General features: G+C 37.7%; 1 protein-coding gene across 1 annotated transcript; it reads right to left on the bottom strand.

Annotated features, from left to right (window-relative positions):
* Positions 1 to 437: 437 nt before the first annotated feature.
* On the bottom strand, positions 438 to 5,098 carry ccn1l1 (cellular communication network factor 1, like 1). The gene is made up of 5 exons (XM_060862919.1): positions 4,682 to 5,098; positions 3,914 to 4,127; positions 3,093 to 3,449; positions 2,742 to 2,947; positions 438 to 1,628 (listed from the first exon to the last, which is right to left on the bottom strand). Exons 1-5 carry the CDS (start codon positions 4,751 to 4,753, stop codon positions 1,323 to 1,325), a joined length of 1,155 nt encoding a protein of 384 aa, XP_060718902.1. The 5' UTR covers positions 4,754 to 5,098; the 3' UTR covers positions 438 to 1,322.
* Between the last annotated feature and the right edge of the window lie 9,828 nt (positions 5,099 to 14,926).

Below are 14,926 nucleotides of genomic sequence, written 5' to 3'. Positions count from 1 at the left end.
GCTGGATCAAGGCCAGGAAAATAGTGAAAGACCTCAGCCATCCCAACAATGGACTGTTGCGGTCAAGGAAGAGCTTCTATTCCTTGAACGTAGACACAGAGAGAATAAGAAGGAGCTTCTTCCCGCAGGCCATCCGGGCCCTCAACCAGGACAACGCCTAGATGTTGGAGTTTTTATTTCACATCACTCACTACCTCAGCCAGACTTTTTGCACACTACTGTACGTTACACATTTGCACTTTATAGCAACACTAAATCAGATTTATTTAGATCACACTCATTCCATTATAGCGACAGTACACAAAATACATTTTAATCATTTTGCTGATGCCTTCATCCTCATTCTTACAACTGAGATATATTATAGCATTATGTATTATTAAAAATTAAGAACTTACTATAGAGCAGAACATAAAGATTTCACACCAAGTCACAGATGTTATACTGAACTTTATTTATCAAAAAAATATATGCATATAAAATAGAATTGCTGATCATTTTATATTCACCTCATAAATAGAGGTGTTTTTTAACAGAGACACTCCATCACATGTGAAGTCTGTGCAATCATGAAAATTATATAAATATGAATCCTGTACAGACACATTTACAGTTTTTTACAGTAAAAATCCCCTCTTCAACTTTTGCAACTAAACATGTATAAGTGAGTTACAATATTTTCATAAAATATTATATTGAGTGCCATGTTTAGTATTAAAAATAAGCTGCATAGGCAATAAATGTAATTTGCATGTCTATTAGGTCAAAGTGTAGCAACACTGCCTGTCAAATTTGACAGACGTTGTCTTAAGATATAGTTAATGGTTACAGTTTCAGGTTCCAAGCTACATACATACAGCATATATACACAAAAATCTGTACATCACTTACATGAATTAAAAAAGGGAATGAGCTGGAGAGTATATGAATATTGTGCTCAAGACAAAACTTTATATAAATGGCAAGTATCTAAAAATTATTCATGTTCATGATCAGTAGTTATCAAAAATTATTATTAATATCGTGATAGAAATGCACCAGCTCTATAATCCATAACCTATAGATAATACAAAATATACTGATTATATAATCTATATAATCAAGAGCAAAGAAAAAATAGAAACTCATTTCTATTTCTCATCTCATTTCTATATTTCATATAGAAATATGCTGAATAAATGTAACTGTATTGAATGTGTATTATTATTTACTTATAATTCCTGTAGTTTTGATACGTTTGGGTCTTTTGCTTAGTGTAATACGTGTAATGGTTGTAAAGATGTGGTGTGTGTGTTTGTGTGTTTCTGTTCGTGTGGGTGGGGCTAGTATTTGAATGTGTGTATATCATTGGGCAGGCTGATAGATTTTGGGTGTTGTGTCGATGATCTGGTGCTGCAGCTCTGAGTGCAGCTGCAATGAATGATCCACATGACGTTGCGGGTCAGTTCCTGTCCTTGTGGGCAGTAGAAGCGCATGCGCACAGTGCGGGTGAGCGTGGGCTCACAACAGCGCCCATCAACGCACAAGCCACATGAACGCAGCCGGTAGCGTCGCACAGTGGTGCATCCAGCAAATGAGAGAGGAGCTGGCTCACGTGGCCTTACACTTCTCTGACATTTCTTCCCTTTCTGAGGAGATACAGAAAATAATGTTTATTTATACTGATTTGGTATCTCTGATAATAGGCTGTACTGTTTAACATGCCTATTTCTCACTCAACCTTATGAATGCAATGGTTGCCAGTTATGTCAACAAACACTTTTGCATGGAGCTAGACTTAGCAATGTATCATGTTTATTCCTACTTTTTTTTAACAATTTCTTTGAATCCGGTAAAATTCTGACTTTAAAAAACAATGACATAATAGAAAAAGATTGATATGCCGTTTTAGTAATCTTCCCAGAGGAGCTCAGTAATTACAGCTTTCTAGCAGTAATTTTAACATGACTTTTTTTTGGCCAGGCTTCTCTAGCATCTCAGTTGAAAGAACAATTTGCCTTTCATTGAGCTGTTAAAACAGTTGAAACTGCAGTTGCCAGGGTTGCAAATGAGCTTTTGGTTATCGATGTGGATTTCTGAACATACCTCCATTGGACAATACTGCAGTAAGCCTTGACGAACTTTCAGCATTCTGACTTTTCTTCTATTTCTCCAAGGCTCAGTTCTTGTCCTACAATTATTCATTTTACTGTACATATGATTCCCCTTTTCAGTATAATTTCATTGCATGTCTATAGTCACATCGTTATGCTGATGATATGCAGATTTACTCACTAACCCCTCACATAGACTGCCTCCTCCTGCATTGTTTCAGTGTGTGACTGATGTAAAGACCTGGTTGTTTGCAAATGTTCTGAGGCTCAGATAACAAATCTGAAGTCATACTGATTGTATCCTCAGCCACCCTAAAGAATGCAAAGCACCATTTGGTTACCACCTTTGACTTTATTACCTTTATCTACCTCAGCTGGAAGCCTCTGTACCATGTCACTCTGCATTCTGTTATTTGAATCTCATATTTGAAATGCTACCAAACCAGCTTTCTTTCATCTCAAGAACATTTCCAGACTATTCCTTCATCCAAACTGTGCAGCTCGTACGTACATTTGTTACACCAGACCACACCAATCCTTCACTGGCTATTAGCTAAACACATGCAGAAGTGTTCCTACTAAAGTGGACAATCTGTGTATGTATATATATACATGATGCTGTGTTGTCTTCCTCTGTTCTTTACTCACCTTGAGTGGTGATTCCAGTAGAGTACTGCCACACTCCCGGATCTGACACAGACGAGTCTCCTTGACCAGGTGACACTTTGCATTGCTATTGGTTACCCTGCTGGACACACCCATTCCACAGGTTGCTGAGCAAGGTGTCCAATCAGTGGTTTGCAGAAAGCATGTAGTTGGGACAAGCATGTGGGATTTTGTGGAGGAAATCCACTCTAAACATAAACACCAGTGAAAGAGCATAATCAGTGATGCTCATGAATAAATAAATTATATCACTAGAAATGCATAATTATTAAGGTAATATTCATATAAGTGTAGAATACTGTTGCTGGAGAAGCCCTTTTCCAATACACCTACCATTATGTCGTGCTCCTGCACTGCTGTCCCATGGTATTGGTGGCATTAATAATAGCTCATTACCGGTGAGGTCGTTAAGTTTGTCATATTTGTGAGGTGTGCTCTCGAGCATCGTGTCATCTTCAGCAATACGGTTGTCATCATCACACACCCACTCTTGGCAGCAGCGTCCAGGCAACGTGGTGAGGCGAGGCCGGGCACAGCGCCAGTCAGGGAGGGACACATGATGTGGACAGAGCGGCATGCAGCCTACCACTCCATCCATGCAGGTGCAGCGGTGCTCACAGCTCGGCTGGAAGTCTTCACCGTGCTGGTAGACTCGGCCATCCAGCTCACACGGCCGACCTTGTGCCTCAGCTGTCGAACGGAAGTAGTGAAGAAATAGAATTAATAATGGGGCTTAGCTTAGCTTAGTATGATGTTTGCAAAAACCAACATTGTGTTCTTTTTTAATTCCCCATTAAGTAACGAAACATGATGAACGCTTGGCCATTTCTATATATTTCTTTTGAAGGTATATATATATATGAAACGCAAGATATCTCCTTTTTATTTTTTACACTCCCATCTGTACACACTGGAGGATTTCTTAGAATAAGTAGGACGTTTATGTGTCCATTAATTTTTTTTGTCTGACTAATCATTAAAAAAAAGTATCAAATATTATACGCTACAATTTACAAATGTAATGCTTCAGAATGAAAAAAGATGGCTTGGTTCAATAGGACATCCACTGGGACGCAGTGAACTGAACGTAACTGAAGTCACTGAAGATATAGTCTCTTCCAGTTTGTTTTGCTGATCTAAACATTCCTCCTTACCTCTGCACAAGCCTCTCTGAGGGTCTCCCCTGGCCCCTAGATGGCAGTGCAACCCCTTGATGTGGTCACAGGGCTCAGTGGCACTGCAGTCCTGGTTAAACTGCCTGGCACAAACCCTGCAGCAGCCACAGGAGTCCAGCACAGAGCTGATACCAGGCAGGCACGAAGGCAGAGACGATGGGCACAAGCACTTCCGTGGGCATTCGCCATGAATCTACAAGAAATGGTTTACAATTGACAAGGAGATAAGATGAAGCATAGTGTGACAATTCAGCAAGATATTAATTTACAATTACTTATTTAGTGATGATCCATAATTGAAATAAAGCAAAATGTATAATTACACACCTTTTCAAATATCTCTGAACTGTGTGACTAACAGAATCCAATAAAAATATACTTTCTATGATTGTTGATGAGTGAATTAAGTTCTCTAAAGTTCACTGAATTGACAAGCTCCAAGCCACATTTAAATCACATTTAATTAGAGCGGAAAATATCTTAAAATCCAAGACAGGATCACAGTATTGTATGTTTAATCCGTAACTGAACATTTTTTTTTTTTAATTCATCAAATTGAAATTAATCATTACTTTAAATTATTTTAAGCATTAGCAGTTCACATAAATATCCAATTGTCAGTATGCTAGGAGAAAAGTCAAGTGGAATTGATTTTTTTTACTATTTTGGATTATACTGAGATCTTTAAAAGTATTATTGTTTCAGCTATGCATTTCAGCTTTAGATTTAAAGCTCAGCAAGACTCACCTTTAGAGCACACCAGGAGACAAGCACCAGTATGAGAAGGTTTGCTCGCCTTAAAACCATCCTCAAAGACATTTTCCCCTGAAGTGAAGTTTTGTGTAAGAGCACTGGAGTTACACTGCGCAAAGCCCAAAGGAACGGATGATTAGATCAAATTTCAAAAAAGTAAATTCGGCTTGTCCGTCAGTTCTCCATCAACTTCATCCTCTTCCTTTCAGTTCTGTTTGTTTGCTGTTTTTCCTGCAAACTGAAGTCTGTCTGACTCCTGCTGTGTGTCTCTGTGTGTGAGTCTGTGTGTGTGGTTGAGTATGAGTGTGTGAAATGCCAGCAGCAGTGGGTAGCTCGGTTCTCCTTGAAGAGATTCCCTCAGTGGCTATGGCTTTTATAGCAAACAGCAGACAGCCCCCTCTGATATATCACTCACACACACACACAAAGCTTGGCAGGTGACTATGACTGGAATAATCCACATAACAGCTGCTGGTTAGTACCAGGCATACACCTAACTAGTAGACATAACCATAACTACTACTACTACTAATAATAATAATAATACAAATAATAATAATAAACACAATACATTAAAACACTGTCAAATGAGTACATTTACTATCTTGTACTGTGTGTGTGTGTGTGTGTGTGTGTGTGTGTGTGTGTGTGTGTGTGTGTGTGTGTGTGTGTGTGTGTGGACACAAGCAAACACACAAACATTTTTGACAAATTTCCAAAATACACTCCAAGACCACCCTGTTTATTCCATGCTGTACAAAATCTACATCCATGCTGACAAACTGAAGACTTTTGAGTAAAGCAGTAAAAAGTGGCAGAAATGATGGAAGCACTGTCAATTTCTTCAGGAAAGTTGGGCTGGTTTTGAAACACTGGGATTCACTCTCTCTCTCTCTCTCTCTCTCTCTCTCTCTCTCTCTCTCTCACACACACTCTCTCACACACACTCTCTCACACACACACACACACACACACACACACACACACACACACACACACACACACACACACACACAACACACACACACACACACACACAGAGTAATCCTTCTCACCTCCCCTGCAGACAGGACAGACAGGGTGTCAGACGAGGTCGGCTTTCTCCAAGACATCTCACACATATGGCACATAAGTGCCACCCAGTCAATGACGCGCAACTCCCACTCTCACACAGAAAGACAGCGATGGAATGACACTTTGTGTGTCAGAATGTAGCCAAGTCTGTCTATCAAAAATTTTCATTCATGAATTTAAGGGGGATTCTCAGGTCCCAAGAGCCAAAATGTAAGTTTACTGTCATACACACAGCGATTCAACAAAAACATGCAGATGCATAGGAATTTTAATGCAGTGATGACACACTACACACAGAATGGTGCTGAAGTACTGAGAACTTAATAATGTTGTGTTTCACATATTTTACCTAAAGGCTGCAAAGCTGAGACATTCAGATGTTGGATCTGGACAACGTAAAACAATATTTACAGAATATTTTTCAAGTTATTAAGTTAAGGAAAGCAACTATTCTGCAACTATTATGATTACACATTTCCACTTGACTATATACAGTTGTAGAAAGGACAATCACACACCTTAGTGCCACACACCTTAGTGCTACCCAGATGAGGATTATTCTAACAATCTTTGTCATTTTTATCCCATTGTTAAAAGCACTATAGAAATGAAAAATATGAATTCAATGAAAAAAAATGAATTCAAGTACAGTGCTCAAGATTTCAAGATGTAGTACAGAATTACAGAATTCAAGATGAAGCTTAAGCAGATTGATATTGCACACAGATGATTGCTTTCTGATTTCTCTGAAATGAGATCAGTTATTGGGAGTTAGCCTTGTGTTAAACAAAGTTTTGAAGGTTTTAATTCTCACCTAACTCAAATATGGTCAGTCACCAAAGAAAATGTTTAGATGCACACTGCAGTTTTGAGCCAAATGAAGCTAACAAGTAATAAATGTCTCTCACCATCCCAGAAAATAGCTGCCTATGACAGCATCCAGTTCTTCAGTAGTAACACACAGACTTGGTAATGTTGTTTGGTACACATTATTACTTACTGCAATCTGTACACATGAACAAAACCTCACTGTGTATCTCAACTCTTTGATGTGAGGAAAACCATCTCAGACAACCGGAAACCAATTTTTCCTTTGCGCAATTTGAACTAGATGACAAGTAGAGTTTCTTTGTGATTTTAAAATATCCTTAGTTGTCATAAAATTGTTGATATAATGTATTTTTTTTAAGATTAAATATATTAATGCTGTTGTTTAAAGTAGACTTGAAATTTAGGCCCGAGTATTCTACTTGCAGCTCCAACAAAACTAAAGACATAAAACAAATGTGTGTGTGTGCTTCTCAGACCACACACAAGGCAAAGCTTCACCCCAACTATCAATAAAAGCATAATTTAAAGCAATAGAGCATGTATTACCATAGAAACCAAGCTTGCCCATGTTTTCTGTGATATGTGATGCCTTACTGTGGTAAGGACATTTGAAGTGAAATCATCATCATACTATACCAGTTTATACAGTTTAAAGTGTACTGTATTACTTACTACAGTTCTAGCAACATATAATGGGCAAGTATAATAAAATACTATGCCCTTAATACTGATTTAAATATAAAAATAAAATTAAAAATAAAATAGTCGGTCCAAAACACAACAAAAAAGATCAGAACTTTACCTTGTAGCTAAACTCTGTGACGTTATAATGACAGCCGTCTTGGACAAACATAACTACTTGTATTCTTCAGCATAACCAATCAACACAACTAAAAAGAAGAGTGTCCAAACAAAAAACTGGAAATATAGCACCATTATGAACATAACCTGTGACTACAGATTATTCTTCTTATTTTATGTTTTTTATTCCATAATGCGGTCATTTTAAGGAAGAGTGGGATTTAGGCATACACTGTGTCCACCTTATAGCTCCAGTGATCCAACTCTGCAAAACCAAAGATGCAAATCTCCCATGTCATCTTGGCACTGATTAACTGCAATATTTTTTTTTTTTTCACTGAATTATTCCTTTGAGAATTCAATAGGGTTAAGTAGACATACACAGAATGGGTGCCTAAGAGAGGGTGTGTGTGTGTTTGACCACAAACAACCAAAATAACTCCTAATACATGTACCATTCTTCCCAAAATGTCTCTTTTATTAAACACACAAACTCTTCTTGCATCAAAGGCTCCTCTTTTATAACATTGTTCAGGTTGACTTGGAAAATATGCTGCTTTCTGGGCCAACAAAACCAAACTACTTGATGTATCAAAAGTTACAAAGGGTCAATGTAATGTCACTGAATACCATGGATGGTTCGAGACCCTACAAGCAGATACCAAAAATACCTTTGGTGAATCCACATGAATTTTTACTGGACTGGAGGTCGCAGTTGAACACTCACAGTCCTCATAAATTCACCAAATAGGTGAAATATGAGTTGGTTGGGTATAAATTATTTTCACAGCTGAGATTTGACAGTGGGTGCAGATGGTAAAATAGGAAGTCAAACAACCACTGTGGGTATATTTGTATATGTATATGCTTATTTTCTTTTTTTTATTCCAAGTGTTCCTAATGATGGTAAAGATTAAAATGAAAGTCAGCTGATTCAAAATTTGTACTGAGACTGACAGATGAAACAATCTAAGAGAAGTAGCCCGCAGAGATGATAATCTATTCATCATGTGCCTCTTTAACTGCTTCATGCATCATCACAGACTTGCATCAGTTTGGTTTTCCCCTAATCTCTAGGTACAGTAGCCTATACCTCCTTGCTTTCCAATAGCGGTGTGGTGCAAAAACACATCCTTCAAAGAATGTTTGATCAGAATGTTCCACTTCGAAGGTGATGGATTGATCACCACATTCCAAGCTACTCTACAGCCCATTTATACAGTTTTGCCTCAGGCATGTTGTGTAGAAAAATACTGATATATTCCTTTAGGGGAAAACAGGACTTATTTTACAGCATGTTGTCTCAACAACTATTTTCAATTGAATAAATATGTCAAAAAGATTCCTTAGTCTGGTCAAAAATGATAGTACTATACTAAAAGGTACAAGGTAGCATCTAAGATATATTGAATAACATGTGTGCATTGTGCCTTTTTATTCTCCGATCCAAGTAAATGTCATGCCATGTATCTGTGAGCCAATGTGTCGCGTTAAGCACGCTTAACCATATTTCTAACACCTAACATGTTGTCTTCAATTTTATATTGTAACTTAAGTGTTATTGGTTTGCAGTTTTATTTTGGCAACTGATCTTTATAGCGCTACAAAACAGAAAGAACATTTTGATAGAAATACTGGCCAATATATTGCACAACAATTGCGTAATGCTTGTCAAGTCTTTCAGAGCACCATTTATTATTATAAAGCCTCGAAGTAATATCCTAATGTGAAAAATAATAATGTCAAATTCTAAACAATTCATAACCTTAAATCCAACCATATCAAGACATTTAACAGTTATTAAGAAACCTAAAATAACTTGGGGAAGATTGTTTCACTGTTATACTGTATGTCTTCATATAATTATATTTTGCTGGTAAAACAATAACCATTTTTAGTCTCTTAATAGAACCAAATCACTGTGTCAGTAGCAGTAATACTGGGTTGTACAGATCACAATATATTTTAATGAGTAAAATATCCAAAGTTGTATAGTGATGATCTGGCTATTCTTGAGATCTATTTGAGTTTTTATTCCTTCACAGAACACATTAGTTGACATCTATAATTACGATTGTCATCTCTAAATTGTCCGTAGTGTGTGAATGAGTGTGTGTGATTGTGCCCAGGGAAGGACTAGTGCCCCTGCCTTATCCCCTGACTCACTCAGGATAGGCTTTATGCACGTGACCCTGGATAAGAGGTACAGAAAATTGTTGGATGGTTGGATGGATGGATGGATGGATGGATGGAGGGAGGGAGGGAGGAAGGGAGGGATCGATGGACGGATGGATTGATGGAGGGAGGGATAGAATAAAAGTGATAAACATGATTTCCAAAACCTCTTTAGAGAGCCTTGAGGGTCCTCCGACTCTAGTAACCACTGATATATAGAATCTCTATAGATCTTAACAAGCTAGTGTGTTCATGTTCCTGATTTGCTTTATAAGCATCAAATTAAAGTACAAAAAAGACAACTGTATGTGCAATTATGTGTACAGCAATTAATCCTCAGCTGAAATTTTTTAACTAGGTTAGACTTTATCATCAACCTAAGAACCCAAGATGATTGTACAGACCCTACTGTTCACATCTGCCCTCATTCTCCTGCTATCTTGATATACAGGTCAAGAGTTCACCAGGTGATGGCAATGTCTCCCACAGGTGTGTTCCTAAAAACCTTGTTCAGGCATCACTCCACCAATTGCATGAGCTGCGAGAGCACTGAGTATTGTGACATTCAGCATTACAGCCTGCATTCCTTCACCGTCTTTAGTGGACGTGTTGACAGTGAAGGGAGAAAGGAATCACCTCTCTGAGCTCCAAAAACAAACTCACCCCTGTACAAGACAAAACGCCCAGGTGTGCTTTGGATATAAAGTGCATTATGCAGAGTCCTGAAGTTGAAGTTCCAGTTCATAGAACGCAGGGATCTGATGACGTGCTGTGTTGATAGCCTGAGGAACAGTACACTTGGTGTCAGTATCCTGAATTTGCAGTTGGCTCGTGGAAGTAGAAATATTTTCCCCTGATAGCAGAAATATGGAGTTGGATAAAGTTTGTGTCTGGGCAGTAACGCTAAGTTAAACATTCTACTGTAAAAAAATCTCTTCAGAGAAAGAAATAATGTGACAAATATAATGAATTATGTGCCATTACTTGCTTGATAATTAAGGGAAGGAAATATTTGAATATTGCAGTGTGTTTTTATAGACTGAAATATGGTAAGTGCTTAAGTAAACTCAAGAAAGTTTATCATCTTTCCTAGCAAGAAATACCTCTTAAAACACTAAGGATTTAGTAAGAAGGACAATGAAAAAATAAGGGAAATGAACGGATGTATCAGATATCAAATCTGCTATTCGTCTACTCTTTTCTCTGCTGACTCTAGATTGCATGCAGGAATCTGTTTGCTAGAATACACAGTTTACCAACGTTTACTCTAACAAGGAGTCTTTCAAGCCTTGTGAAGTGGTGAAGGAGGAGGGGTCTCAGGCTTTACAGAGCCCTGTCTGTGTTTTCATAAAATCCTTATCCTTGGTGGCCTAAGACCATTAACTAGCCCCCAAATATAGGGTTATTACCATTATAATAAAAAATACAAACTTAACCTTTTGTAAATAAATTTTTACCTAAAACCTGCCTGTGTTTTTTTTCTGCATATATGATTGGAGGATCTTGTGGACATGCAAATACCAAAGAAGTCAAATTTTTTCTATAGCATGATGAAGGTTAGAGCATTGGATATAATGAGGCAACTCTCGTATAAATACACGGGTAAACACACGCTTCAAAGACAGAGATGAACAGAAGCATAGATTGTAAACACACTGAGGGAAGCTTGCAGTGTTGATTATGCAACAGTGTCTCGATTTAGACCGCTAACACTGGATGCCTTGATTTAAGGTCATTCGAGATGTGAAACTCTCCATGTGAGTGGTACACAAACATCTAAAAGAGGTACATACAGCCTCTTAGCCTCAATTCTATCAAAAGCAAAAGGTTGTTCATGAATCACCCTATAGACATGCTGAGGTTTCTACCTAGTGTAAAAGGCATGGTGTTACCCTGGACTGTAAAATAAAACATTATGTGAAAAATAAGACGTTGTGTAACCCCTTGTATTACAAAAATATGAGTTTGAAAACACGCTAATCTTATTGATGCCGACATGCTCGAACCTAACAAGCACTGTATTTATAGGTATATTTTTTCTGAATTAAGGAAATTCAGGAGTTCTTTTCCACCCAAAGAACTAGGTTTTTGTTTCTGGGCTGGAGGAAGAATTGAATTGGAGCTTAACGTAAGGACATCTCTTACTAGCGTCACAAAATGTGACAGATTGTGCTCATCCAGATTGTGCCAATTGCTTCATGCCCAGTTCCTTGATGAACACTAACCTCATTATTCATTCATTCATCTTCAGTAACTGCCTTATCTTAGTCAAGGAATGCCCTGGATGGGACACATCTATTGCACAGGGCAGCATGCACACATATTCATACACTCAATCACACAAACCAGCCTACTAGCATGTTTTAGGAGGTAGGAGAAAACCCCCATAAAAACCCACCAAGGTCAGTGTGGGTTTCATTCCGATCATCTGGTTTTCTCCTGCCTCCTAAAAGCATACTAGTTGATTGATTGGCTACACTGAATGGGAGAACAAATGAAATACCACACAATAACCTAAACTCATGAAAGACACAGGACCTGGAGCTGGGAGGTGAGAATGCTAACTGCTACATTCTGCCAAACCCCATTACCTCAGCACCCCTTTTTATGCAACCAAAATATTTATGTGCTCCATAAATAGCTACAAAAGACAGTGACGGCAATGATTTTCTGAAATCAGTGCTGTAGGTGGGTTTACCTACAGCATAGTGAATGGGAATATTTGAATTAAATTTTAGAAATCCTCAGAACACACACACACACACACACACACAGACAGTTTTATTTAGCCATTTGTCTGAGCACACATTCTTAAACCCAGATAATTAATCTAAATCATTCCGAGTGTCAACCCGATGAAGATAGGCTTCCCTTTCTGAGTCTTAATACTTCCCTTCCTCCTTCTAACTCCACGCTAAGATATTTTCCCTTGCTGACTGGAAATTAAGACAGTAATGTCCATAAAGCTGCTTTGAGACAATCCAGAGGAAAAAAATGTTTATTTTGTTATACCTCATCAGGTGGCGAAGTAGTTACTGAAACCAATCATCGTAAAAATGTGGCAACTGTCCTGTTACCCATGCTCAGACTCATCCATCTACTTAGCAAGCAGCTACAGAAAACCATGCCAAATCCCACATAGTACAACAGTCTCGTCAATGCATAAATCTTCCTTGACTAAAATTTCAGTTATAGTCAAATCTGTCTTAAAGAAAAAAAATCTTAAAGCCAGATTAAACATGACATATTTTATGTATTTTTTCCTGAATTCAATTCATGAGTTTTCCATTTCAGTCAACATCCTGCTGTGGTTTTTCGCAAAAACTAAAGCTAAGTTGATACATACAGCAATTTTATCAAGGCAATTCTCCAGTCGCTGTATTGTGAGGAGATCCTATGAATGGTTGCCATAGTAATGATGTTTATTGGTGGGCGGCGCAACTAACATTCCGAATCAATTTTCTTGTCACTAAAATGAAACATTCGGCAGGAAGATTTAGTGTCTGTATATACAATTCTACATCATGTATATATGCATCATATCATACGATATGGATGAGAAGCTGCGTGCACTTTACTTCACTCTTATTGGTCGACACTGCACCAAGTCGCTCCATATTTGCAGGAAGTTACACTTTTCTCAATTTTGTCCTGCAGATATTATATTATATCACTTATATCAACAGCTCTCAATGAAAATAAATCACCTCTGGTTAGTTTGTTGCTGTAAGTCACTGTATATGTGAATGTAACATAAACACATCACAAGTACTGATCTCATTTAATGATCCAAGCCTGAAATTCTGTAAGCTACTATACTGAATATCTCAGTCATTAGTGTAATACAACCTACCTGTGTGTTAGGAAAAAAAATTCTCTTCACTTCAAATGGCTTGTTTTTTTTCAGTCTGTTGGATCTGTATCTGATTCTCTCGTGTAATCTCATGACTCCTACACTATACACTTTGACTCTTTCTATTTTAATCCAAAAAATCTCTGCTGTCAATCAGAGGAAGATGTTTTTTTTTTCAGACTCAGTTACCCAGGTTCACTCACTTTCTTTTACTCAGGAAGTTTATAAATTACACCGAAGTTATCCTTGGCACGATCATTAGCCTTAAATTTATGTATTGCTGTTTTGTGACCAGTGTATTCGATGAAATCTTTCAATAAACCCTTAAAATACCCAACTATAAAAAAATGAATTATTACACTCTAAAAATAAAGATCTACGTATTAGACAGACATGAGAGAAAGTTTTAGCAATGCTGTTATTATGTAGTTTTAGTTTCCTGAACATTCTGTGCTATCCCTGCACCGCAGGACAGAATCTGAGATGCTTTATGTTGACTATGTTGGTAACACATAACCACAAATTCTTCCCTCTGGAAAAGTATTCCCAATCAAACATGAGCTACAGATGGCAGATACATATTAGGTTAAAAACATCGCAACATTTCTTTAATTTATCACAAGGACACATCAACACATTAAATAACTGAAACAACAAGGAGAAATCTCTTTAGCTATTAGTAACGTTGGTGGAAAAGCAGTCGCATTAATGGTGTTTATGAAGCGTTCTTTAAGATAAAGACAAACATGTTTGTGAGAAAGATATTGCATAAGTAATACTAATGAATTAAATCATGAGCAGTAATCACTGGGGTCCAAGCACAACATTCGCAATTTCATGAATAAGAGTAAATAGCGTACAAGAAGCTAGTTAGATTTAAAATGCCAATAGCTAATGGTGTCCGTGGCCCATAATTGTAGTTGATCCATGCATTCAAACTAATAAATTACCGTAAGTCATATACTCTGTATGTATATTTCAACATGCAAAAACTTTGCAGAGTTATGATCTGATTTCCTGATTTGGAGCCTTTTTTTGGTTTCAGGCAAGTAATAACAAGGTGCAAAAAAATTGTGATGCTTGGCTAATAGTGAGCATTTTAGGGAAGAAGTAGGAAAATTCCTTTAAGAAATAGAGATGTTCAGTGCTTTGCCCCTGAGAGGAAAATATCCCAATCAAAACAATAGGTTCCAGCATGTGCTTGGCAACAAAATCTACCCAATTTGTTTTATAAGTCAGCTGCATGCAGTACTGATGCCAATATGGACCCGGTATTATATCAGTGCAGTGGTCCGGGTGTTGATTGGAAGATCAGGGTTCAAGCCACCACTGATGAGACCTTGAAGAAGACCCTTGATCCTTACTGCTCTAGGGGTGCTGTATTGTGCACCCTCAAATGTTGTGATATGCAAAGAAATAATTTCACTGTGCTGGAATGCATATGTGACAAAATAATGATTTTGTCCAAAAAAGGGATGTGGTAGCCTAGTGGTTTAGGTGTTGGA

This window comes from Tachysurus vachellii, chromosome 26, assembly GCF_030014155.1.
Source record: "Tachysurus vachellii isolate PV-2020 chromosome 26, HZAU_Pvac_v1, whole genome shotgun sequence".
Lineage (NCBI taxonomy): Eukaryota > Metazoa > Chordata > Actinopteri > Siluriformes > Bagridae > Tachysurus > Tachysurus vachellii.
Note: the sequence above shows the minus strand (reverse complement) of the source record. Positions and strands in the feature narration are given on the sequence as shown.